Below are 27,663 nucleotides of genomic sequence, written 5' to 3' on the forward strand. Positions count from 1 at the left end.
AATCAAATTATTTAAATGTAAAAATGTGTTTATTCACAATCTTTGAGAAGTTACCATTCCTTCAAAAAATTCTTTATGAACAAAATGCCAAGAAAAATTACAATAGTAGCTTATGCCAAACCAAAAATATACATCTGATGTATACAAACTTTAAAAAGCATAACACAGGCAACGTGAATATAGATTATCTTTAAAATATTTCCAATGACATAGCTACAACTTAAATTATGTTGAGACATAAATAACAGCATTACCTAATATATTTACATATTTAAAGTGTCATATTTATTTCTATGAGATTAAAAAAGGTGACAAAACTATATATGTCATTGCCCAGCAGTTCAAATATTGAAAGGGCCACATGATATTTTTAAAGTATAGCAAGAACTTTAAATTACTATTTATATCTGGACCTTCCTATATTTTCGAGAACATGCACTGTCATTGTTGCAAGAAAAATTAAAAAAAAACACTAAGGAAAAATTGAAAAACAGTTTGCTTACTAAAGTCATATTCAATCCTCAGCAAAATCAAGACAAGCAATCAGGGAGTGTCTTATATCCTTGGCCTTTTAAATTGATACGTAAACTTTAGAGAAAAGAAAAGTTAACTGTATATCGTAAAATTCAGTTATATATATTGATTTACTTAGTTCCATCCCATTAAAGCATGTTGTATTACAAGGCAAAGGAAAGCTTAATAAAATCAATGGATTCTTTCATGCCAGAAAGGATTTTATTTACTTTGAAATACCCGTATTACCTTTTTCAGGTTTTCCCTTCTTAATAAATCATGCACAGAGAATATGTTCTGTGTGAAATCTTTCAAGACCATTCATTGGAAATACAGAATTTTAAAAAATGACAGATAGAAATTTACTATATCAATTAAAGTCAACATTCATTTATAGTGGCACAGAAAAGGAAGTGAAAAACCTAAGTATAGGACTTCCTTGGTGGCGCAGTGGTTGAGAGTCCGCCTGCCGATGCAGGGGACGCGGGTTCGTGCCCCAGTCCGGGAAGATCCCACATGCCGCGGAGCGGCTGGGCCCGTGAGCCATGGCCGCTGAGCCTGCGTGACTGGAGCCTGTGCTCCACAACGCGAGAGGCCACAACAGTGAGAGGCCCATGTACCGCAAAAAAAACAAAAACAAAAAAACAAAACACAAAAAACCCCACCTAAGTATATATATTTTCTTAAATATCTTTTGATTACTCACTTTAAGTGTCCAAACTCTGAAAGATTATCTTAACATATCACATACCTTGTTCAGACTGAGTCAACATTATTATAGTAGGATATGCAACAAGTATAGAAAGAAACTGATACTTCGGCTTTTCTTTCGGGTCATCTACTCAAATTAATTGTGCTTACTATCACATAATAAAATTTAAGTAAGTCATAGGAATGAATAATGCTGGAAAAGGGAACACTATTCTGAATCTGAATCTGGCAGTCCCTCCTCATGCTCCCTTCACATCTGCTGAGAATTAACACAAAATGCCTTAATACTTTCGCAGTTAGCTACTGAAACAGAGTTAAGAAAGCATTCAAGGTGAAATTAATAAAACTATTTTAAAAGCTGAAAATCTACAAACAGTAAACAGGATTGCTATGAAGAAAAGAGTTAAAGAAATTTAATTAATAACATGACAGAACCATTAAATTGTTTTTGAAAAGCAGAAGGCAGATGATGAAATTGCACTTAATTCTGAAGCAATTCAGATATAACCTATCATTCCTATTCCTTTCTAATAAGCATTTATAACATGTTTCTTACTTCCCCTCTTACAAAAAGGCTCAGCACAACCATTTATACATTCTAGTTGGTTTTAAACATTTGGTCATAACTGATAAACAAGATCACACAATTTTTCCCTACCGTTTTTGTTGATCCACATCATATTGCTTTAGGCCAGAATCAGACAGTTCTAATACAGGATTTACAAATCCAGAATACTCAGAATTGCCATTATCATCCATTTCGGCACTAACAAAATCATTCTCCCACTCCAGCCCGTTGGAATCATCTGAGGCAGATGTAGGATTACTTCCAGTCTTCCTGCTGCTATACTTAAGTGCTGCCTGGAGAATGTCTTCCTCTGTTTTGGAACGTTCTCTCATTGGAAGCATTCGATTCATTCCTATTATATGGGCAGGGTTATTAGAAATCTCAGTAAAGATTTAAAGAGCTATATTAAAAGACAAACTATCAGACTTGATTTGTGAATTAACTTAAAAAGCCAGTCATACGGAAGCCTTTCTTAAGGGAAATGTTAGGGTATAATCCTACAGTGAACATTAATACTCAACAAAGGACAGTTTTATGCAACACTGGTAATCTAGTAAGATGAAATTTCTGAAGAGCCATAAGTAAAGCAGAATGCATGGAGGATTTCAATTGCTATTAGTCTTATACGGCCAAATTAGTGTGTCTGCAAAACTTCTTTCCTACCTAGATGACAATTTCATTTCTCAGAGATAATAGTAACTCTAATGATAATGATAACAATATACACATTTCCAGCACTTACTAGGTTCCAGTTAATGTTGTTTGCACTTGACATATGTTAACTGATTTGATCCTCAACAACTCTATGAAGTTACCTACAGTACTATCATTATCCCCCATTCTGCAGTTGAGGAAACTAGGGCAGAAAGAGGAAAGTGATTTGCCCAAGGTCACATAGCAATAGAAGTAGTGGGGCAAGAAACAGATTCCATGCAGTTTGGCTTCAAAGTCTGTGCTCTTTTGCTAGTCTGACTCTAGTATAACAAAGTAGAGACATTTCTAGGGTAAACTGTTCTAGATCTAATTCTGAACAGAAAGAAACTGATCAGTAAAGTGAGCATCAAAAATCTTTGAAGAAAAAAACATCATTTTGGCAGAAGGAAGAGAGGGAGGACAGAAAAGAAATTTGAATTTGCAAGTGCAGAATCAACACTGCTAATAGAATTAAAATCTAAGAAAAGAGATTATAAGAGAATATCTCTAGACACACCCAATAATTTTGTTTTCTGAGCTTAAAGAATCAGATCCTACAATAATAAAAGAACATTTAAATCTAGGGACTTCCCTGGTGGTCCAGTGGTTAAGACTCCACGCTCTCAATGCAGGGGGCTGGGGTTCGATCCCTGGTCAGGGAACTAGATCTCACATGTTGCAACTAAAGATCCCGCATACCACGACTAAGACCTGGTGCAGCCAAATAAATACATTTAAAAAAAAAAAATAAATCTATCACTATTGTCTGTCACTCCCCCAAAATTGCACACTCAACCTAGCAAACTAAATCATCCTTATAGACACAATAAAAATGAGTTGGAGACTAATATAAGTTTGTGGATTTGTACTTAATTGAATAATATGTCTAAAGGAAGCTGGATTAGACATCATCAGGTTTCTAGAGGGTTCTGCCTTCTACCTAGTCTAGTTTAATAATTCTGTTATAATAATTTGAATAACAAACTTGAAAGTCATGTTATCTAAAAATTTGATTAGCATACAGCAAGGATGACAAATCAGGAATTAAAACACCTGAAAGGCTTTAGATCAAATTGAACAAGATGCTAAAATAAAAATAAATTTAAAATCTAGATTGGGATATAAATACACAATAACAAAAGTATAGGGTTGGGGAAACAGTGTTTAGCTGAGAAGACTTAAGTAAATTAACGCAATCTTTGCTAAAGTTATTCAGTTTCTTTATTGATAAAACAAATGGCTCAACTAGAGTATATCTAAGGTCTATTCCATCTCAAAATTCTATGAAATATTTGATATTGAATATTAAAAAAAATTAAAGTTAAAGTTCCCTATTCTGTAACTGATTCTTCCTTTTGGGATTACCTATTTCTTAAAATGAAAATAAAGACTTGGGCCTTATTCAGTGAAATAGCTGAATATTTAAAAAAAAAAAAAAGTCCACATTTAGCTATAATTTTGAGTACCTGCTATGTGCCACACTATGTACTGGGTGTTTTATATAAATTTTATTTACTCCTCCTAACATTCATGATTTAATTTGTTCAAATATTTATTGACTGTCTATTATGTGCCAAGCTTTTTTAGACCATCAGTATATAATAGTGAATTATCATTCTTCAAATAATTTATAATTATTTATAAATTATAATTTATAAATAATTATAATTATTATAATTTTAATAATAATTAAATTTTTATAGGTTTATAATTTATAATTATTTTAATAATAATTAAATTTTTATAGATTTACAATTCCCTTTTTATGATGAACTAACTGCAGTTTAGAGAGATTAAGAAACCTATCTAAAGTACTATAGCTGGGAAGATATACCAGGTAAAATTCAAACTCATGTCTGTGTTATGGCTTTTGTACTACCAACAGAACTAACAAATTGCTTATTTATTATGAACCAAAAGTTAATTAAATTTTGGCTTTAGGTTGCTCACAAGCGGGCAGTAATTCCTACAGAGTAAAATGGGCTGGATTACAAAAACCTTAAAATGAGAAACAACATTTATTTTCTAAATCTCAAGAAACACTAAGAACTAACTAACTAACACTAAGCAAGTTTCAGACTTCCCTGGTGGCACAGTGGTTGAGAATCTGCCTGTCAATACAGGGGACACGGGTTTGATCCCTGGTCCGGGAAGATCCCACATGCTGCCGAGCAACTAAGCCGGTGAACCACAACTATTGAGCCCGCACTCTAGAGCCCGTGTGCCACAGCTACTGAAGCCCGCGCACCTAGAGCCCGCGCTCCGCAACAAGAGAAGCCATTGCAATAAGAAGCCCATGCACCGCAACGAAGAGTAGCCCCCACTCGCCGCAACGAGAGAAAAACCCATGCGCAGCAACAAAGACCAATGCAGCCAAAAATAAAAACAATTAAAAAAAAGAATTCAGAAACTTTCTAAACAATTTACAACAAATGATAAAATATAAGAGTCTAAGAAATTTTTACACTGATTTTTCAAGGCCTTGCATTCATTTCAGTTTAAATAAAGTAAAACACAAAGTAGATTTCTATAAATTAACACATATTAAATAAAAATATTCAGGTAGGGCTTCCCTGGTGGTCCAGTGGTTGAGAATCTGCCTGCTAACGCAGGGGACACGGGTTCGAGCCCTGGTCTGGGATGATCCCACATGCCGTGGAGCAACTAGCCCCGTGAGCCACAATTACTGAGCCTGCGCATCTGGAGCCTGTGCTCTGCAACAAGAGAGGCCGCGATAGTGAGAGGTCGGCGCACCGCGATGAAGAGTGGCCCCCGCTTGCCGCAACTAGAGAAAGCCCTTGCACAGAAACGAAGAGCCAACACAGCCATAAATAAATATATAAAATTAAAAAAAAAAAGGCAAAATTCCTTTAAAAAAATATTCAGGAAAATTGTAAATATAAAATACCTTCTTCATCTTCCCATTCTAGATCTAAAGATGTGCTGTCATCATTTCCACTAGTTGATTTAGTTTTGGTCATTAAATCACAACTGCTTTCTGTATTTGGTGTCAAAACCGTGGCATCTGATGAGAGTCCTAGAATATACACCAAATACAATTAGATGTGGTGAGCTATACTCTTTTACTACAACCATTTATTTTGCAATAATCATCTCTCTTCAAATCATAACATCATAAAAAACAATTATTGAAATCATTACACTGGTAAGTTTCTGTTAGAAATAGTATAAAGGGCTTTTCCTGCTTTCTTTTTACTTTTTTTTGCCATATAGCACAGTACACATGCAAATTTAAATGAATCATAAATTTTTAAAATATGATGAACTCTAGGCAGTATTTTTAATAGTCAATTACAAAAGGGGGCAAAAAAAATGAAAAACTAAAAATGATAAATGAAAAGCACCTATATTTTCAAAAGGAACCACTACTATTCTTCCCTATCTGGGGAGCACAGGAGTTTTGACTTTTGAAACTTGGAGAAAAGTTTAATCTTATAATTTGTAGTAAGTAAAATAAATACACTTTTGTGTACCTGCTTCCCTTTTCTGGGAGGAGGAGAGGTGAGAACAGAGTGGAAATGGAAAAAGGAATTCCTGATTCCCTATACATATCTACAGAAATAGCCTGAGGTTTTTCTTTGCTCCAACTCCTTTTATTTATTTTTAAAATTTATATTATTGAAGTATAGTTGATTTACAATGTTGTGTTAATTTCTGCTGTACAGCAAAGTGATTTAGTTAATACACATATATTCTTTTTCATATTCTTTTCCATTATGGTTTATTATGAGACATCGAATATAGTTCCCTGTGCTATACAGTAGGCCCTTGTTGTTTATCCATTCTATATATAATAGTTTGCATCTGCTAACCCCCAACTCCCAATCAATCCCTTCCCCTTCCCCCCTCCACCGGCAACCATAAGTCTGTTCTCTGTATCTGTGAGTCTGTTCCTGTTTCTCCAACTCCTTTTTAAAAAGGAAAGATAAAATTGTATAATTAAGGACTAGTTAATTGACTTATTTGGGCAACACAAATTGAAGGGCAGAAAGTTCTTCTAGAAAAACAGAGCCAGGATCTTCAATTATCTGTTTAACGTGGCATAAAGTAACCTTAAAATGAACGCAGACATTTTAAAAGACTTACTACTACTTCGAAATACTTCATACTGTGACTTTATATTTCTCAAACAAGATTCAAAGTCATCTTCTGGTTCTGAACTGTAATAAAAGTGAAATAATTTTTTTTTATATATTCATAGTAGATACAACATAATTCATGCTTAAGTTAAATGATGGCATTTTGGTTTGAAAAGGTCTATTCCATACAAATTCATAATTGCTGTACAATTAGAATAACCTAGTCAAAACAGGTCTTACTTTTCCTAATGCTAGCAATAAACTGAAAAATAATAAGATTTTGGTTAGTCTTGAAGTCAAAATCCAAAGCTTAGCCATAAGTTTAACTTGTAATTTACAATAATGAAGCATGAACAATTTTCTTTGAGTGAGCAGGAAATACTCCTGGAAATGTGACATTGAAATGCATCTTCTAAAAAATGATCACATAGGGACTTCCCTGGCTGTTCAGTGATTAAGACTCCTTGCTCCCAATGCAGGGGGCACAGGTTTGATCCCTGATCGGGGAACTAAGGTCCCACATGCCCCATGGCACAGCCAAAAAAAAAAAAAAGATCACACATAAACTTTATTATAAGAAAAGAGAGGAGCTAAGGAAAACACAAACAACCAAGGCATAAACAATTTATCCAAAGGCATTCAGTGTGCTATTGCATCATATTCTGTATGAAAGATGTGACCACTCTTAAGAATGCAATAAAGTCAATTTAAAATAAATGATGATCATTTTCCAACATAAAGAAAGCAAATGTTCTCAGTATTCTTACAAGTGTCTTCAAGAAGCAATCATTTTTTATGCAACATATACACATGAATATGTATATAAGCATCCAGAGGTGTACTGTGTTCTCTTTGGAAATAATATTTTCTACCACCAAGGGAAGAAGTATATTTCACTATTTACCTTTGATATTCTCCATTGTTTGAAGGATGGTATTGCTGCAAAACTCTCTGTCTTTCTTGCTTTGGAAACATAATGCAACACAAAATCACTCTGTTGTAAAATTATGTTTTTTAACACTATTCATGCAATGCCAGAAAGTGTTATTTTCTAGTTTCGGGGAAAAAAAAACTTTAAAAGTTATTCCATTGAAGTTTTTCTTTCCTTAAATTAATCACTGTTCACTTCTATATCCTCTTATTCATGGGTAGAATTTCTCTCAATTTTTTAGTGTATAATCCTTAAGTGGTCAGACTATTCATACTGTTATTAAAAAATAACTTAAAAAATATATATTGGTATATCTGACTTCCTTATTACACCTAAGAACTTCTAATAACTGGAAAGTAATAGTTAAAACAGTATATGAAGTTCTATTCTGGGTGAAATAAGTAGCAATTAAAAAATCTAAAAGACCTGGCTGGCTTGACTCAGAAATAATAAAAACAGAGGATTTAGAAAACCTGTCAGAGTTATGGCTCTGACAGTTATTACTGTATGTCCCTGGCATGTCCTTTATTTTCTGTTTCTTCATCTGTAAATTACAGATGGCTATAATACTGTCCTAGCAAATTCATAGGGCTACTGTTAAAATCAAATGAATTTGCATGTATCTGTGTATCTTTGTGTCAGCATATGTGTACAGACTGCTATGTGTTCCCATATCAATATTTATTCAAGGAAGAAAAAACTCAGGAACTCAGATTTTGCATATGGAATCATTTTAGTCTTTAAAAGGTAGTCTTTAAAAGGTAAGCAGCAGAGAATTTATTATAGCAAAAAGAGATGTCTAAATTATAACCAGAAAAATACTTTCCTTTCTTAGTATAAGGTGAGTTAATTTTTAAACTTTCCCATTACTTAGAAGTTAGTAAAAAATAAAAATAAAAAAGATACTCCCTCACATAATCTAATTAATCTGTTGAAACACCAAAAAAAAAAAAGAGAGAGAGATGAAGAGCATGGGTCCCATAGAAATCACACAGAAAATGATACATGATTTTTTAGTTCATCTAAGTTACAATAATTATGTGACATAATCCTTGTACTACACTTCAGTTAACACTGCAGTAGAGTTCACATAGGCAAAAGATGGAGGAAGATACTAAATACTAAATAGAAAAGTGGCTAAGCAGTGCTTGAATTCTGGCTCTGCCATTTATTAGCTGTAGGATCTTAAGTTACTTAACATCTCTGTCCCTTGGTTTCATCACTTATAAAATGGGGATTAAAAACACTACCTTTCTCCTAGGATTGTTGTGACGATTAAACAAGGTAAAACATGTAAACTAATCAGAACAGTTACTGACACTTAGCCAGGGCTCCATAAATGTCTATTATTAATAGCTGTCTGGCATTATAACAATGCCATGTTTGAATACAGCATGGTAAGATATGATAAATCTGTTGTTTTTTCTGATACTACATCAAAGATTTCCCAAGACCCAAACTCCCAATCTCCCAAAGACACAAATATAAAGATGAGAAATACAGAGTATTCCTATGGGGCAAAATCGCTCAGCTTACCCAATTTTAGGAAGTATAAGAAAGTCTAGCAGTTCAAGAAATTGTTAAAAAAAAAAAACTCACAAAATAAACTAAAAAATGCTGCAGAAATGATATTTAAAGGTTAGTTTTGCAATGTTTCATCTAAGAGTATATTTATTTTTCCAAAAGAATGCTGAATTTTGGAAAAGTATAAAGTTCATTTTTGCGATAAACAAGAATTAGCTTCTGGTAATTTAAAGCTAAAGAGCACTCAGTAGCAAGCATATAATTTGATGTTATTTCTAGCTGTTAAAGACCAACTAATTTCCCTTTAAAATTCCTAAGAGTATAGGAATAAATACATTTGTTGTTGAATAAGAAGCCCTTGATTCTAGGGGGAAAAAGTCCCAACTAAGATTTGTCAAAGAAAATCAGGAGAAAAGCAGCCCTAATATATGTCGGGGTCTTTTCCCCTCACCTCCAAGAGCTTTTGCTGCTTTGCTGCCCTGGCTGCTTCACGCTGTGCAGCGTATAAAGCTTCTTCTTCTAGTCTTAACTTCTCTTCTTGTAAGGCTAACTGTACATGAACAAAACAATAAGGATTAACAAAAATCAGAACCTGTCTAACTGCTCTAAAAATAAAATGCTTCTATTTATAAAATAAAAAATAAATTATTAAAAAAATAACTGAGCTCTACAAAGCATAATAGAATTAAATTTCTGCGATTTCTCATTTCTCTTTTTACAAAATAATTCAAATGATATCAAACATGTTACAGAATTCTTTAGAAGTTGAATTATAAAGTAGAGCATCTAGTTTGCATAAATACAAAACTGTTTCTTTCCTTAGAATATGCAGTGATCTTCATTCTCAACAATCGTTCCAATGCCGATCACCCTGATTAGTTTCATGGTTTGGGCCCTCCTTAGTCCAAGGTCTTTAAAACTAAGGTCAATCACATCACTGTCTACCAAAGCGAAGTAAGCTTTCACAAAGTTCATGGTGCATTGATACACATGTCCTGTATTTTATTACCATCAAGTTATTAAAAAATTACTTCCAAATTTAAGTTCCTGCCATTCATAATAGCATACGAACTGCTTTAATGATAATCTACTGCAAGTCAAATCAAATTTAAAAATCAAACACAATATTTTTCTTTAGCCTAATATTAGCATCTATTGTGTAGCTTAAGTTAATGCTGTTGAAATCACTAATTGGTACTAAACAGACTATTTTTAAATGTATAATGGAATATGACGTATTCCATTTAGTTTAGTGAATGCAAAACTATAATTACAGGCCACCTCTGTAAATATATTAAAGTAAATATAACATTTATGATTGTTAGAAGTACTTGGTTCACTTACTAAGAATAAATAAATCCAAGACAAAAAAAAAGATTTTAAAAAATAAACCACTTATTGTGAAACAGAGTAATTTTTAAAGTTAGTTTTAAACACAAAGGTGCATGTATCTTGCCAGAGTCCCTACTTGTGAATTCAGAAATTATTTTCAGAAGAATGTATTCTCTTCACTTATTGGCAGCATATGATTTCTGATAAATTGTGCCAAACTAAACCAAATTATTATAGGCTGGAATAATTTTTTAACTTTTAACTCATTTTCACCTCTATGTATCTAAATTTAGGTTCACATGCAATATATTATTTAATGACATCTTTCCCATATAAACAGAGACTTTATGATAATATATACTTAAGCAACATAAGACTATTTACCTCTTTTTGGATTTTCATATCAAGATCTTTCTGTTTTTCAACAATAGAATCATAATGCTTCTCTCTTAGGTCAACAATTTCTTCCTCAGTAAGAGGCCTACAGAGAAAAATAAGGCAGAAAAAGAAAGAAAAGGAAAAAAAAAAGTGCTGATGAGTCCAAGTTAAATAAAATACTCATAAAATCAGTGAAATTATGAAATTTTACTGTCAAAAATGTATTAAAGCAATTTGATGCTATGATTTCAATTGTTAGAGTAAAAAATCATACATTCTAATACTTGTTATAATTTGGTATATAAGATGATATACTATCAGAGTACCGTTTTTTAGCCCTAAAATCAACTTTAAAGAAATGTGGACTCCCTTTACTTTGGCTCTTCAGCCATCTGACTATATCCCAAAATGTTCATCATAAAATATAAACTTCAGTATACTATACTCTGATCTCAGCCCTCATATCATTTTGGAACTCCTAACTCTCATACCCACTGCCCTATTTATCCTGCTCAATCCCTCTAACCACCCCAGGCCCTTGATCCTCCCTTTTCTCTCAGTTTATCGATCCTGATCATCTTCTGGCTTTACTTCACTTACAACCAGTGTGGACTCTGTGGCAAATCTGAAGTACTTTCTTACCCACATACTCGCCTTCCTGCACACCTGTCATTATGCCTTATTCACCCAGATTACTCATTCTCTGACCTTGGATCATTTCCATGATTAGCTCTTTCTGCTGAGAGCTGTGAGAGAAAATCCTACATCTGTTTGGCCCTCTGCCCCTAGCAATAACCCTTTACTTATACATGGCCAACTCCCTCTCACATCCTATGCTAACTACTTCAAAATGTTCACAAACACACTCCTTAAGTTCTTCATTCAAAGTCTTTTCTCTTAGAAGTCAATTTCACCCCACTCTGAGACATGACGAGCATGTCTCCAACCATCAAATCCCTCAACTTCTTGCCAGTCCTCCTCTCACCTAAGTCTATCCTCCCTACTCTTCCCTCCTTCCTCTAAAGAGGTGGTATTCCTTAATTTGTTCAAGGTCACCTGTCACACTTATACTTGATTCATTCATCACTGATGCTACCCCACACCACCTTCACTCCAGAGAATTCTGTGGGACATTGCTCCATCAATTAGTACCTCTTTTCTTCAGTCTACTCTTTTTGTCTGTTTTCACCTCTCTTCCTTGTGAAGATTGGAAGAAAGGAAGGAAAGAAAGGAAGAAGGAAAAACTTTCATTTGACCTATATCTATCTCTAACTACTGCTCGCTCTCTCCTTCTCATTTCAGCCAAAATGTCTGAAATTAAAAGTTTATTGATAGCACATCTAGCACTTACTATGTGTCAGGTTCTTTTCTATGTGCTTTACATATATTGACTAATTTTAATTCTCAAAACAACCCTGTAAGGTAGATACAGAGATCATACATATGAGGGAAATGAGATGAAGACAGATTATGTCCAAGTAAGTCATATAGTATGTGGCAAAGCTAGAATCTGAACCCAAGTAGTCTAGCTCCTTGCTCCTAACAACTGTGTTTCTCTTCCCTTCTATGTCCTTACTTCCCATTCTCTCATCAACTCATGACAGTCTGCATCTGCTTTCATCGCTCTACTAACTCTAACAAAGGTAATTAATGGCCTCTATGTTGCCAAATATGAGACAGTTTAAGTCCTTATAATATTTCTTCAGTTTCATGTGGCAGTGCTGACCATTCCCTCCATTCCATCTGTCAGTCTGTCTCTACCTCCTCCCTTGGCTTTCTATGCTCTCCTGGTTCTTTTTGCCCACTGCTTCTTGGCTATCTTCTGAATCCTCTTCTAGTGTCTGCCTATTCAGTCTTCAGACCAACTGCTCTCTCTCCATGCTCCAATCACCCCACTTCCTCCCCCTTCCCCAACTTCAGGTCTTGATAATTATCATGGTTATAACCAGCCATGTATAAGGTAATGTCTCCTACTTTTGTTCCTTTAGCCCTAACTTCTGCCTAGGGCTTTTTGTTTGTTTGTTTTTTGAGGTATTACTTATATAAAGTAAAAAACATGATTAGTAAAACAAGTTTTAGAATGTCATAAGGAAGCAAAAGGGGGATAAAGTTTTACAAATTCAAAGAAATGTACTTATCAATATTAATATATTAAATAGTTTTTTAAAACTAAAATATATATAACAACTTACGTTCAGTAGGAAAGCACTTAGGCACTTATGTAGATTAAATTCTTTAATGTTCAAAACAACCTTTTGAGATATTGCCTCAATCTTATAGAAAGAGAAAACCAAGGTCCTGAAATGTAAACTGTTCAATGCCTCAAAGCAAGCAAATGACAGAGCCTGGATTTTTAGAGAGCTTCTTATAGTTCACATAGAAGTTGTTTGTTTTATTAAAAAAAAAAAAAAAAAAAAGCCTTACCTATGATTGCTTCCTGGGCTTTCCCCCTGTGCAAGAATTAATTAAACAATTATACAAATTTCACTAGCTGAATTCTATTTAAGGCAAGCCAATAAAATTTTTATTTAATCAAAATATTTTCTGCTTATCTATTTTACCTTGGTAATAAATTTCATTATTAAAAGTGTTTTAAACAAAAAGCTTTAACATTTTACTATTTCTCAAAGGCAAAATTTAGTTTATTATCTATCTTAATTATATAGCAACCAATTGTTGGACATTTCTTAATTTTTTATAACAAATATTTACTCTACACCAAATGACCTTCTGGGTTCAAGATGGTACTAGACAACATATTCTCTATGTTCTCATCATTTACAATTGATCTTCATTATTCGCAGATTCCAGATTTGAAAATTCACCAATGAGTTAAAATTTATTTGCAACATCAAAACCAATGCTCCCCTCACTCTTATGGTCATTCATGGGCATACACAGAGCAGCAAAAAATCTGGTTGCCTGACATACACATTCCCAGTTGAAGTAGAAGATGATGCTCTGTCTTCCTGTTTCAGCACTCTTACTGTGCCCTCTTTGCAGCCTATGCAGTGTCACTTTTTGCATTTTTGTTCCTGATTTTGCTGTTTAAAATGACGCCCATGTGTAGTGCTGAAGTGCTGTCTATTGTTCCTAATCATAAGAAGGTGTGACATGCCTACATGTGCCTACAAATACATGTGTTAGATAAGCTTCATTCAGGCATGAATTATTAGCGCTGTTGTTAGTGAGTTCAAAGTTAATGAATCAATAATATACACTAAAATAAGGTGTCAAACAGAAACATAAAACAAGGTTATATATTGATCAGTTGATGAAAATGTTGTGATCAGAAGCCTGTAGGAAGCTAATTCTGTATTTCCCCTAGGAGTAATGTTCCAGTATCCACTAATTCAGAATTCACGGCAACTTCATAGAAAGTAACTACCACAGATAACGAGACTGCTTTTGTTCTTTCCTGGGATTCTGAAATTACCTACAGTTTTTTCCTCCAAAGCAAACTGTAACTACTTTCAAGACTGATTTGGATTTATGCATTTCTTACACATTTGTGCTATTCACATCTCACAATTAAAATATATGACTAAGTAACAGCAGAAATAAAATTTCAAATGGTCCAAATTAACTTAGGAAAAAGCACTACAAAGCAGGATGTGACATTCAACTAAACCAAACACTAACTATGACATGAGAGAGGAAAAGACTGGTTAGCAAAACAAACAAACAAACAAACTCAAACCAAACAAAACGCACCTTAGGAAAACACTTGGAATCACACATTCTTTTAAAGAGCTGTATGATGGGGGGATGAACTATATTGAAGGTTAACAGAAATCTTACATTTAGTACTTGTCAGAAACTTTAAAAATATGTTAAGTGTTTGTTTAAAAAAATACACAAAATTAATGTTACTTCTGAAAAGGGAAAGAAACGAGATTCTATGAAACACTAAAATATTTGGGAGAAATTTTACTGGGAAACAAAAGGCTAAGATAGGTCCTCAAATATATTCTACCAGATAATAATAAATATGTATTACTATTTTAAAAACAGATTTATACTCAAATTAATTTGGGAAATGCTAAATTGGACAAGTTTAAATAATTTTCTTTAACAGTTCTTTAACAATTTTTCTAATAGTTCTTCCCAGAACCTTTAATATGCCAATTTACACTCTGAGACTAGTATTCTATACACACTCTGGGAAATGCTGGGCTAAAGAATAATTTAAATTTGGTTTAATACATTTTTCTCTTTCCTTAGAAAACAAAAATGATGAAGAAAAAAAAAACTTGCAATGCTCTTCTAGTCAAATATACTTTAGAGATGTGGAAAGTAGGCCCAAGGCAGGTTAAATAATTTACACCAACTCATATAATTAGTTTAGCAAAGTTGGAAAGTAACACACAAACTAAAACTCTTCTAACTATACCAGTGCATAAGAAATGTATACCATATTTCACTAATTTTAAAATGTATTTTTTTTTTCATTTTAACATTTCTGTACTTGGGATGCATCTTAAAATTGATTTTTAGATGAGGTGAAATACAAAAATCAACAAAAAGAATAACTTATAAAAAAGATAATGGCTAAAGTCAGAAAGTGATTGCAGAACAAACATGTATAAATTCTACCCTCAGAAATCTATAAAAACTATGGTCAAACAATGGGTCTACTCTGGATTGCTGAGGAATTTTACCTTAGGTAAGATGGCAAGATGTTAGAAATATCTTTTTTTAAAGTTTCTCAAGTTCTACAGAATACTTTAAAAACCTGTTTTATGTATATGTATACATATACACACACATATAATATATAACTGATGTATGAAACTATAATATATATGTAGTATATATATTATTACATATGTTAAATAATAGAAAATTCTGAATAATTTGCTAATATAAATTAGTAAAAGAAGGAAACGATAAGGGACTAAAAAGTAAAAATAACAACTAAGAAGTAAAAATTCTAAAATAAAAGAATATAATAAAAATTAAAAAAATAATTGTCAGAACTTATGAGATGACTAATGAGAACAAATATGAATTTTATACTGCTGTGAAAATACTTACTTCATCACTTTCTACTAGATTCTCAAACTGAAACAACAAGAAAGTGAGTGTTAGGATGAATATTTGTCTAAGGTACATATCTCACAAAAAATTATATGGTGGAGTTGCTCAAAATCAACTTGCTGTTTTGATTCTGCCACACCTCTACTAGGGCAACCAATGATCTGTCTCTAGAATCACTGGCTACTATAAGCCACTATAATTGATAGAAGTGTACCCTCTCGCTCAGTTGTATAGGGCAGAAAAAAGACAAAAACAAACAAAAAATCCCACCACTTCTTAAGTAGAAATAACAATTCTACTAGAAGAATGGGATCTTAATCTTTTGCAAACTTGTTCTCCCCTATTCATGCTTCCCCCACCACTCCAATTCTCTTCCTATTCACTAGCTATCTAATATTAAAATATAAAGAGTCCATACTAAATTTAGGTACAGAGCCTTCCCCTTACTTAAAAAAAAGTGTCTCTCCTGCCCTTCCGAAGGTAGTTTTATTCAATCAGATTTACGACTCTACTTACCTCTATAGTTAAGTGCTCACCTCTTGAGCATGTTCTAAAATACTTGGATCTGGGAAGAAAAACAGGAAAACAACTTTAAAAATTACAATCAATCCTAAAACTGAGTTAATATAGTGGCATAAAAACATTTCCTCAAAAGCAACTTTAAATTCTCCAATGTATAGTATCTTATATTTACAAAAAGGAACCACTAAACTTACATAAGAATATAAACACTCCAGATTTTTAAACTTAGTTGTAGGTTTAAAAGTGTTTAGTCAACCAATATTTTTCTATTGGTCCTAATATTTACTATACCTGTAATAATAAGTTAATTTACTATATTTACTACATAGAACAGAATACAATTAAATTTAAAATTTTATCTCATTATTTTTACTGTATCAAGAAAAATATCTTGTTAAAGTACTGCTGTGTTAAATAATGTATAAGAACATGTTCCCAATTTTGTTAAACATTTGCAAAACAACAAAAATCTAAAAAAGATATAGGCCAATATGCTAAGAATAGTTATCTCTAGATGGTGGGATATGTGTTTATATAAAGCTTAGGTGCTTTTTATTCTCATCCCATGCCTGCACAAATAAAAGAAAGAAAATGAAAAACAATATACATCACATATACATCTACCAAATAATCCATTACATTAATTTTTCCAACTAGGGTGAAATATTGACTTTAATTTTAATTTCTCCTCACAATGTATACATATATCAAATCACCACAATGTATACTTTAAATGTCTTACAATTTTGTCAGTTATACCTCAATAAAGCTGAAATTTAAAAATTCTAGTTATTATCTTCTGCTCCTACTAGTGAAACTTACATGTAGTCAAATGAGCATCTCCTTTGTTATATCTGCTCCAAAGATATCACCACATTCTATTAACTATATGTCCTCTAACTACTATAGTATGAAAGCTGGTACAGGACAGAGCCCCTCAAGCTCCTTTACTACTGGAAGTACCAGGAAATTTTAAGACTTTCACTTATAATGTGGATCCTGTTATTGCTGCCTAAATTGATGACACAGAAGACCCCCCCATCCTCCCATGGGGATCCAAAATCACACTGTGGGTTCCTAATGTGTCAGGACTCTTGAACAAAAAGCACCCCTTTGAGAGATGGGAAGAATCCTGGGGTTAGGACAGGTCAGAATGCTTTGTATTATGTGTGTATGTGTGCAGAGGTGGCAGATGGGCTCAGTAAAAGAGAATGGTATATTATCATGACTAAGTTTTTATTACCATAAAGAATAAAAAAAGCAATTTTTCCAGTACAATCTTTATTTGCTAACAGATGCAAAGCAGTTTTATTGCCCATTAAGAGATCATTGGTAGAAACGGAACATTTGGTATTGTCATCCCATAGATCTAATAATTCATGGAACATATCCAATATAAATAAAATACCCCAATTCTCTAGGCATCTAGTGCTCCCATTCTTTTATTTTCCCTATTTCTCAAATAAAAACAGAAATGAGTTGAGCCTTCCAGTAGCACTGTGTTCTGGCATTAGGATTCATTCATAAAGTGCTATACGTTCTCCCTCAGCAACCATCACTCTCTTCCCTGAATGAAGAGTTTGTCTCTGATTAATCTATTTCCTCTTCCAGGCTTACTGAATGATATAACTGAATAGTAAAATAAAGTTTAATACCAAGCATCCCAGTATAAGCCATCAGTGTGACTTCACTGCTGAAGCAAAGCCTGAAGCTAAGACTGTCTTCAATACAAACCAAGGGAAGTAACTGTTGCACTACACTTACATTAGACGGCAGAGTACTGTGTTCTGTCCCAATTTTACACAGATATATAGCTAACTTCAGTAGAAGCCCAAGGTGTTGGCTGTTGTAAATCTATCTTTTCTGTCCCCTCTCTCCATATCTAACTATGGTGAGGACAATCATGCTCTTGCATGACTCTGGCTCCCTGATTATCTGACCAACCTAGATCATAGCCATCCCCCAGACTTCATTTGATTGGTTCAGGGTTATACAGAAACTGAGCAGACATATACCCTCCTGAGAGCTCTAGGGAGCTGCTAGGGGTTATACTTCTGACAACCTGCAAAGAGGAATGAAATCAATTGAAAGAGTGTTCTGACAGTGTTGAAGTCATTCCTAAGGACCAGTTGCATCCCTGCCCTGCCCATTGTTTCCTTAGTACTTGACAAACTTAGTATCCTTATAAGAAATTCTACCTTTTGCCTACGATAGTTTGATTTGGGTTTCTGTCCCCATAACCAAAGTCCTGTCTAATAAGTAAACAAGAGTCTAAGAGATAGAATGGCAAAAGAGCAAATTAAAAAATAGCAAAAAAAATTTTAATGGAAAGAAAACAAAAAAGCAAAATAAGTTTGGAAGAAAATTTAAGCTTTCCTTTTAGGACAGATTAGATTGAGACCTTATTACTCACAAAGGGCACATACTGACTCCTACTACCATAAATGCTAAGATTATATTGATAGATTAAAGTAATACGCAATTTGGCAAACTCGGGTAACATTTTTATTAGAAGAGCTTTATCCTGGAATTTATCTGAAAAGAAGATGAGAAACTTTGTGATACATATTTTAAAAGTAATTAGAAAGCCAGTTTTTGAAAGTATCCTTTCAGATTTCAGAGTGCTCTCCATTACTTAAGCAGTAAATGAAAGAAACTGAAACTAAAATCTTTCTGTATTATTGGATTCTTAAAAGCCTAACACATTTCCAATGTGACTTTTTCAGTATTTCCCATTATAAACTGTCCGGACAGGAATAAAGATGCAGACGTAGAGAATGGACTTGAGGACATGAGGAAGCGGAATGGTAAGCTGGGAAGAAGTGAGAGAGTGGCATGGACTTACATGTACTACCAAATGTAAAATTGATAGCTAGTGGGAAGCAGCTGCATAGCACCGGGAGATCAGCTCAGTGCTTTGTGACCACCTAGAGGGTGGGATAGGGAGGGTGGGAGGGAGACACAAGAGGGAGGAGATATGGGGATATATGTATATGTATAGCTGATTCACTTTGTTATACAGCAGAAACTAACACACCACTGTAAAAAAAAAAAAAAAAAAACTGTCTTGATATTTTGTGTTTTCTTTTAAAAATTTTTTTTAACATCTTTTATTGGAGTATAATTGCTTTACAATGGTGTGTTAGTTGCTCTCCAAAGCCATCCATGGACATTCCTTTATACACAATCCTTATGCCCCTGAGAGCTGTCTCTAAGTAATGTAAGTTTCTATATAACTATTCTACTATCGCTGACGATGTGAAAGTAGACTCAAATATGTAAACGATATTAAAAAGGTAGAAAAGATAGGCTATCATACTCTGAATGATCGTGGCATGTAAAGGTATTTGGAAAAGGTTGAAAGTAAAGACGTACAAAAGTGGCAATTCTTGCATATATATTTATTTGTCAATGTTGTGAAGGCAGATATCAAGACAATCTTTTATTAAGGATAAAATCAGTCTCATCAAGAATAGAATGAAAATGCAGTTTTTTATGCTTCTACATGTTATTACGGAAAGCAGGCAAATACTCATATCAAAGTGACTTAAGTAAAAGATAACTAAAAAATTCTCATAAATCCTACATTGTTATTGTTCCTTTTCTTCATATTCTCCTGTATAGTATCTGTTAAAATAATAGTCTTTCCTTATATCTTCTGTTTGACATTATAAAAAAATAATGAAGAACCATGGTAAACTGTTCCACAGTCTATTAAAAATTAAAAGCTTCCCAAGACTCTTCTTTTCTAGACAAAAATTGGAAAGGTTACAAATAGAAGCCTGGCAAAAACTATTACATTGAAGATGATGGACACATTGTTTTTCAATTAGTACCAAATACTTCAGTGAAGATTTAAGCATTCAGATCTCAAGGGATGATCCATCAACAGATTTTCCAGGTAGAACAGCATCAACATAGGTGGTAATAATAAAGTAATAATATTTACTGTTAAATAAGCCCCTCCCTAATGAAGGCAAATTGAGGAAGACTGGATGTTCAAAACATTTATTGTGTTCCTTGGAAGAGACAAATTCTCCTGTTAAACATGTTGAAGATGGAAAACATGTCAAAAAGAGTCACTGTCCTTTAAGAGGAGCCTGATTTAGAGGAGATCAACAACTAGAAGGGATCTTAGAGGTCTTTTAGTTCTTTCTCGTTCATCCTCTGCAGTCTGTGAGCAGCATCTGAAATTGTTGACCACCTTCTTCTTTCAGAAACTGTTGCCATTTATGTGTCTATGATTTTGAATGTTCTAATTTTTCTTACTTCCCTGGATAACTGAATGACAGTCATAGCTATGTATTTATATTTAAAGTACAGAAGTGAGTAAAAATTGACCCATGTACCCAGGAAGTTTACAGTCTAATGGGGTAGACACACAGGTAAATTAACAACTACCATGCTCTGAAAGGGATACGTTCAGATGAAGAGCATCAAAAATCAGCTGAAGGAGAAGGAATTAGCCAGGCCCCCAAGTAGTGGAAAGGAATGTTTCAGGGAGCAGCAGCTACCAAAGGCAAAGGGGAATGAAAAGATCAAGACTGCATACATTAATTCTGTCAACAAGTATTTACTAAACATCTACTACATACTATGCACATAACTTGGAGCTGTGTATTCAATGGTAAGCAAAATAGGCATGAACTTGTTCCTTTACACTGAGAGCAGAAGACAGACATTAACCAAATAATGACACTATTTCAGATATAATTATAACCTGAGGAAGTGCTGAGAGGATAAGGAAGATGGTTCCCATCATGGTGTGAGAACTCATCCCCTGAGGGTAGGAAACAGATTGGGAAGACTTCTGTGGGAAATAATCCTTGAGCTGGCACCTAAAAGATGAGTAGGAGTTATCTAACTAAAAAGGGAAGAAACTGATTCAAGGAAGAGTGTGGCACAAATGAGGCAGAAAAAAAAAAAAGGCAAGGAATAGATAATGGGAGGTCTTGAAAGCTACATTAAATATTTCAGTCTTTATCCTAGAAGTATGGTAAACCACTGAAGAAAATGGTAGGGGACATTCAGAACTTGACAACGCGGATTTAGAGGATGAGTGAAAAGGAGGAGTTTATTATGATTCGCAGGTTCATGGCTTTGGTAACCGTATATTATTTCACTACTCACAAAGTAGGACACAAAGTAGTAAAAATGGTTGGGGCTTTAAAAAAATGAAGAAAAGGAGTAAAGAACTGTGAGCAGGAAAGAAAGATGAGCTCAACTTTACAAACCGAATTTGAGGTTATGTTTGATACCCAAGGGGAAATACTCAGTAGGCAATTAAGATATTCAGGGCTCAGACTGAGATGACTGAGCTCATTAGTATGCAGGTAGTAGGTAAGGTCATCTGTTTTCCTGCCATCACCCAGGGAAAGTACATTAAGGAAGGAAAATATATTAAGGAAGAACAGAGTGAGATTCAGAACACAGCCCTGGGGAGTCTTCAAGGTACAACACAGAATGTTCAGGAAATTCATATCCATTTAAGTCTGCTACTGTTTTCCTTCCTAACTTCTGAGATTTCAAGAGAAATATCTTATGCTTGTATACTTCTCAAAGCTGACAAACATGCAGAAAACCAAACTGAATCATTCAATAATAACTACTGATTAGTATACTTTAGCAATATACATTATGATAAAATATTTAAAATTCTCATTCTCTATACGGTCTCTTTAAAAAGTAAGTCAACATAAAACTGGTAAGATATATATTTAACTATGTGAGTGATGCCAAAGTTAGGGAATTATCTTGAGGAAAAAAAAAGGAGAAAATACTGTTCTCTAGATTTTACAAGTTCATTTAGGAAAACAGAAACAGGTATAGTCCAACTGGTATACAGGCCATTGGGGATGTACCAAGTGAAAGAATGGCAGAGAATCCTTTCACTAATTCCCCCGGCCTGTGCTGCCACGCTATGTGCACAAGGAGTAAAATCTACAATTTTAATGCTATGCTGTAAGGAAAATATAATTAGAAAATGCAATTAGCCTGGTAAAATAGATTAAGGTTAAGTTATCCTGTCAGGAGTCTGCACTTCATACTACTCTGAATTGGAAGGTTATCATTTATCAAAAAAGTTAAAATACTAAGGTTTATGAATGAGTTAAGTTTTTTGAAATTAGAATAGAGTCATTGTTTTCCTTTTAATGTTATTCTGATTTGTATTCTGACATGATTTTCTGAATGAGAGAACAAAGAGTGAGATCATACTCTTTACCCAAATGCAGAACTGCATATAATCCTGAGTATTCAGATGGACATTATGTTGCATGTTTGAATGCCATGCAACTCATCATCTGTCACAGAAGGAAAAAAAGGTTGAGCAACTTAGCTGTAGGAAATAGTTCGCAGATGGAAATTGTTAAGCAAGGGAATGGCATGATCCAGTGTGGTTTTTAGAAAGCTTAACTCTACTGACAGGAAGGGGAGATGGCATGAAGTGTAGAGATACAACAGGGAGAGCAATGTGAAAGACAAAGTTTAAGGAAGAAGCACAGAGGAAGGAAACAGGTTCAGTATGTATTAAGCAAAGACTGAATAGCTGATTAGTGAGGACTATAAAGTTGGTAGTATAGAGACTGTGAACAGAGCTGTTAAGGGAGTCCCTAATCCCTGATTAGGGAATACACGAAGCAGAGGAAGAAAAAATCTAGGGGAAAAAGAAATGCACTATTTCGGATATTTAATGGGACACAAATATTAAATATTAGATACTTCAGATAAGTTGATTTGAGGAGCTTTGGTACATCTAAGTATATCTCTTCAATAGGCAACTGAAAATACAGTGCTGAACCTCTGAAAAGAAGTCTGTTCAGAAGACATGAGATTTGGAAGTGGTGGTGGTTGAAACCATAGGAGTGGATGAAATTAAGGGAACTACATAAAGAAAAGACAGAGAAAAATTCCATATTTAATGGGTAGAGAGAGTAAATATAGCCAGGACAGGAACAGGAAAATAAAAAGATAAAAGCAATGTTGCAGAGGTCAAGTGCATAGTTTCAAGAAAAGGAAGACAGCTTATCACACAGAATAAAGAGCCAAGTTGTGGAGATATATGCATAAGAGCTCCCAGTGACAAAGTACAAGATAATGCACAGAGATATAGAGCAACTAAATGTTTATAATATTTATGTTTAATAAAATGTTTATAATGTTTAATACAAAACCATGAGATATTAGTGGTTAAGGGTAAAGGCTCTCAGTTCAGAGGGACCTGGGCTGCAATCTCAGCTCTGCTATCTTAGGCAAGTTAAACTTTCTAAGCTTCAATTTTCAACCTACAGTGTATATAATAGTACTCACCTTCCTCACAGAATTGTGGTGAGGAATAAATGAGATAGTGTAAAATACTTAGGAACAGTGCCTGGAACACAGGAAGTAATCATATGTTGGCAGCTATTATTAAAATCATTTTTTACCAGTAAAGAAAACACCAAATCACTGTAAATTATTGTCTGAAGGCAACTTTGCTGCTGCAGCCAAAAAGGCCAACAAATGTTAAATATCAAGAGAGATATAAAACATGAGCATACTTTCATATAAACCTACAGTACATCTTAACTGGAACCACTACGTGCAATTATATGGTAAGATAGAAATAGGAATTAAAATACAACACAACAAAACTTAATTGGACCTTCAGTTTGAGAAAGAAAAAATTAAGAACACGATAAGTGTCTATACAAAAGATTTCTCGTACTACCCCAAAAAAAGGAGAGCTGACCAGCAGATGGAGCCCTCTAGAATGTGTGGTAGGCAAAACTCCCTGGAGTGAAAAAGGATGACTCATTAGGATGTCTAAATGTTATTCCTTGAAGATATTTAACTCCCTCTGCTTTAACCATCAAATAACTTTATTAGTAGCAAGGTTTCTGGCATACCTTAACACTGATATTGATATTCTGACTAGTCTACATATTCTAGAATATAAAATACCAGAATTCTCTAATATGTTATAAATTTAAAAATAGGTAATTCTGGTTTTGAAATTGGATAGTGAAAAGTGAGTGATCTGACTCTGAGCTACCCCTGGGAAATCTACAAGGCTAAGAAATCAGGCCCTGGATTATAACGTACCCTTGTGAGGCCCAGCTTAAATCAGCCTAAGAAAGCCCAGGATTCTTCCACCTACGGTTGACAAAATATAAATCAAGTTTTTCAGATTGCTCCTCAACTTTTTTGCCCTTAGATGAACTACTAGTTAAGTACCTAGACCTATAACTGAAAGAAAATCAGAACTACCAGGTGATTAAAAAAAAGCAACTACTAACATGAGAGGTAAAGTTTAACCTTATTCTGTAAACAACAATGAACTATAACCACCTTCCTCTCTGCATGTTTATTAGAAGCTCCTAAAATGAATATAAAACAATAAGTTAATCAGAAGATTCAAGTAACTGACTGTTCAAACCTACATTTATGGATTAAAACAAAAGGATGGATATCATTATTATATTGTTTTAGATGACAGTGTCCACAACCCACAGACTCTCACTGCCGCAATAGAACTTGTTTGTTCAAGTTTTGCCCACAGCCAGAAGAGTACAGATCCAGCTATTATGCTTTTATGACACATCTACAGACAATTAACACTCACAATGATTCACTGATTTTCCCCTCACCCTTCCCTATGCTGTCAAGTTCATGTGCTCAGGGAGTAAAACCTGTAATTTTAATGCTATACTCTAAGGAAAACATTTTCAGTTTGTAAAATCACCATGAAAGAACAAAACCCCAAAATCCCAAACACCAAACAATGTACTCCAAAGTGAAATATAAATGATTTTTGCTTACCTAATTTGAGTATAAGATCCTATTTTTAGTTATTCTACAACACAACTACAAATGAACAAATAAAAATATTAACAAAGCCAAAGATTCTGTGGCACCTAGTCCTTAGGCAAGCCTATTTAAGCAGCTTGACTATTATGAGTATCTACGAATAAAAATTAGAAGTAACTTAGATGACTTTTGCTGACAAGATAAAAGAGTTGCCATGTTCCCCTGTAACAGTAATAACCCTTAAGTCAGGAAAACCAAAATACTAAAACTAGGCACAAAGTCTTCAAGTCCTTACTTTTCCATTCAAGGGACACTTAGTGTAAAACCCTAACTACTCTGCATCAGAGGTCACACAGTGCCTGATGAACGAATGAGTGACTCATATAATATCTACATCGCCAAAAGATCCAAATGATAAATCATTTGTTTTCAGTATGTGTATGTTGAACATCTTATTACCTAATGATGTTGGTTAAATGGGACAGATGGTGAAAACTTAGCAATCTGTTCCAGAAAGTGCAAAATTAATGTCTTATTCCTTACATAAAGTGGTGTGGTTCAGATTTTCAATTGTAAGTTTGAATTCCTGGGAAATATTTAACAACAACAACAAAGCCAATTTCCAAGGAATTTAAGTTTTTCACTACCTTATGAAATAAAAAACACAAAAATGGAATAATTACAAAATTCTATTATTCTATGGATGGTGTGGGTAGAAAAACCTAGGCATATCCCAGATTTAATCAAGAGAACTTCAGAAGGACTGTGATTTCCCTAGTGTTACAGAGCTTGTGGGTAGCAATCAGGGTATGGCATTCCCCTCGAAATTCCAAAAAATTAATATGAAAAAGCTACACACTGCTCCTCTTGTTATTAACATTAAGAATCCGAATGCCCAGTGGAAACCCAGCAATTCGCAAGTATCAAAGAAGTGCTCAATGTCTGAAACCTTATTTCACTCCAGCATCCAAATGACTTCTACTAAAAAATCTCTCAGAGACATCAACTTTTTGGAAGAGATTCTCCACCTGCTCTGTCAGAGCCAAAGAGAGAATCAAACACATAGCTACTACCAGCTTTAGCAATAAACCAAGCTCAACGTAGGGAGTGCTCGGGTCGCCGTGGAGCCTGTTCTACTGACCATTCATGTGAGGGTGCCCCGTGCTTCCTAGAGATGATGCCTCCCGTCACTCTTTCCCCGCGTGATAGCGCGCCCAGCGAGAATCTCGCTCGGAGGAGGCAAGAGCGACACCCCGCCCCCTTCTCTACCTCTTTCCCAGGGCCTCCACTACGACAACCCGCTCGACGCCTGTTCAGCTGTGAGGGTACCGGGGCTCCCAGCCTCCTCTAAGCCATTGGGGAAGTGAAAGGGGTTCCCCGCCAGGGGCCGAATAGGAGGAGCCAGCGAGCGCCGGGCCCCTCCCCCCGGGGGCTTACCCTCCGCCTCCGCCTACTCGCTGCAGCCGCCCAGCTTCCTTGCGGAGAAGTCCGAGGCACTGCGTCCAGCAGCAGTTCCCCATTGCATGCCGCCCAGGTGCCGCCGCTTCTCCTCCTCCTCCAGCTCAAAGCCCAAACCCAGGCCCGTCAGCCGCATCCGCGCGGCACGAGCCGAATGGGGGTTCGGGGACCGAGGGCGGGCCGGCCGGAGCGCGGCGGAGTGAAAGGCTAGGGCGACGGGAGGGACAGGCGCTCGGAACAAAGGCAGCGGTTACTCCAGCGGCCGCCGAGTCGCCGCTGTGCGAGGGAGGAGGGCCGGGCAGCGGGCTCTAGACTCCCTCGTTGTCCTCATGGCCCCTCGCTCGCCTCAGATCCCCAAGCTCAGATCCAGTGACCGCCTCCCGGCGCCGAAAGAGGCCAGTCCCCGCGAGTCGCGCGCCCAGGCCCCGCCCCCGGCGCGCCCAGGCCGGCGCCTGGCCACCGTCTCCGCCACACCCCCAGGCTTTCCCGGGCCCCAATAGGCATTTCCCTCGGCTGCCCCGCCTCCTCCGGCGACTGGCCTTACGTCACTTCCGCCAGCTCTTGGGTACGCGTCTCAATTCGTGGGTGTGGGTGTTTGTTTTGTTGGATATTGACCTGACTAGGAAATCTTTTTTCCTTGCAGTTTCCCGCTTTTGGGTCCCGAGCGTCTCCGGTGTCACACTATCAAGGCTCAGTTTTCGAACTTTGTACCAAAGCCTTGTGAGCGGCTTACCTAGAGCCCCGGGCCAGGAGTCATCAGGTGTGAAGGGGGCACTTCTCTGTGAGGTGTGTGCTTAGGTTTTGTTTATATTACACCATAAGTGGCAAATAGAGTCAGGGAACTGACTGTGGTTGTTTTGAAGCACTAAGAATTTTTTCTCTCTCGTCTCTAGTTTGCGTTTCAGTCTCCATACTTGTCAGCATTGTAGGGAAGTTTATAAACAGTGCCCTACTGGCCTTATTTGTTCGGTTTCGAATCGAACCGTCAAATAATTTCGGAGGAGCGGTTGGGGTCCAGAGGAAATATGTTAGAGGGCTAAGGTTTTTCAGGGACACCAGCCTTGCCAGTCCAAGCGTGCTTCCCAGAACAGTAGTAGGTGGGAAGA

General features: G+C 35.4%; 2 protein-coding genes across 3 annotated transcripts in view; both read right to left on the bottom strand.

Moving 5' to 3' along the window:
* Positions 1-2,020, bottom strand: part of ALPK1 (alpha kinase 1) — a 163,105-nt gene extending 161,085 nt beyond the window's left edge. Inside the window, exon 1 of the mRNA XM_067735291.1 lies at positions 1,883-2,020. The gene's annotated coding sequence lies outside the window, so the exon portion shown is untranslated. The remainder of the gene's footprint in view (positions 1-1,882) is intronic.
* AP1AR (adaptor related protein complex 1 associated regulatory protein) lies at positions 8-26,925 on the bottom strand. 2 transcript variants are annotated; one of them, XM_067735307.1, is made up of 10 exons: positions 26,537-26,924; positions 16,307-16,355; positions 15,788-15,814; positions 13,175-13,200; positions 10,757-10,853; positions 9,492-9,590; positions 7,490-7,548; positions 6,593-6,666; positions 5,394-5,522; positions 8-2,144 (listed from the first exon to the last, which is right to left on the bottom strand). In XM_067735307.1, exons 1-10 carry the CDS (start codon positions 26,617-26,619, stop codon positions 1,879-1,881), a joined length of 909 nt encoding a protein of 302 aa, XP_067591408.1. In that variant the 5' UTR covers positions 26,620-26,924; the 3' UTR covers positions 8-1,878. The 2 variants fall into 2 exon arrangements, with proteins under 2 accessions (XP_067591408.1, XP_067591409.1); XM_067735308.1 differs by lacking the exon at positions 9,492-9,590 and having other exon boundaries at positions 26,537-26,925.
* Between the last annotated feature and the right edge of the window lie 738 nt (positions 26,926-27,663).

The sequence above is a fragment of the Pseudorca crassidens genome, chromosome 4 (assembly GCF_039906515.1).
Source record: "Pseudorca crassidens isolate mPseCra1 chromosome 4, mPseCra1.hap1, whole genome shotgun sequence".
Taxonomy (NCBI): Eukaryota; Metazoa; Chordata; class Mammalia; order Artiodactyla; family Delphinidae; genus Pseudorca; species Pseudorca crassidens.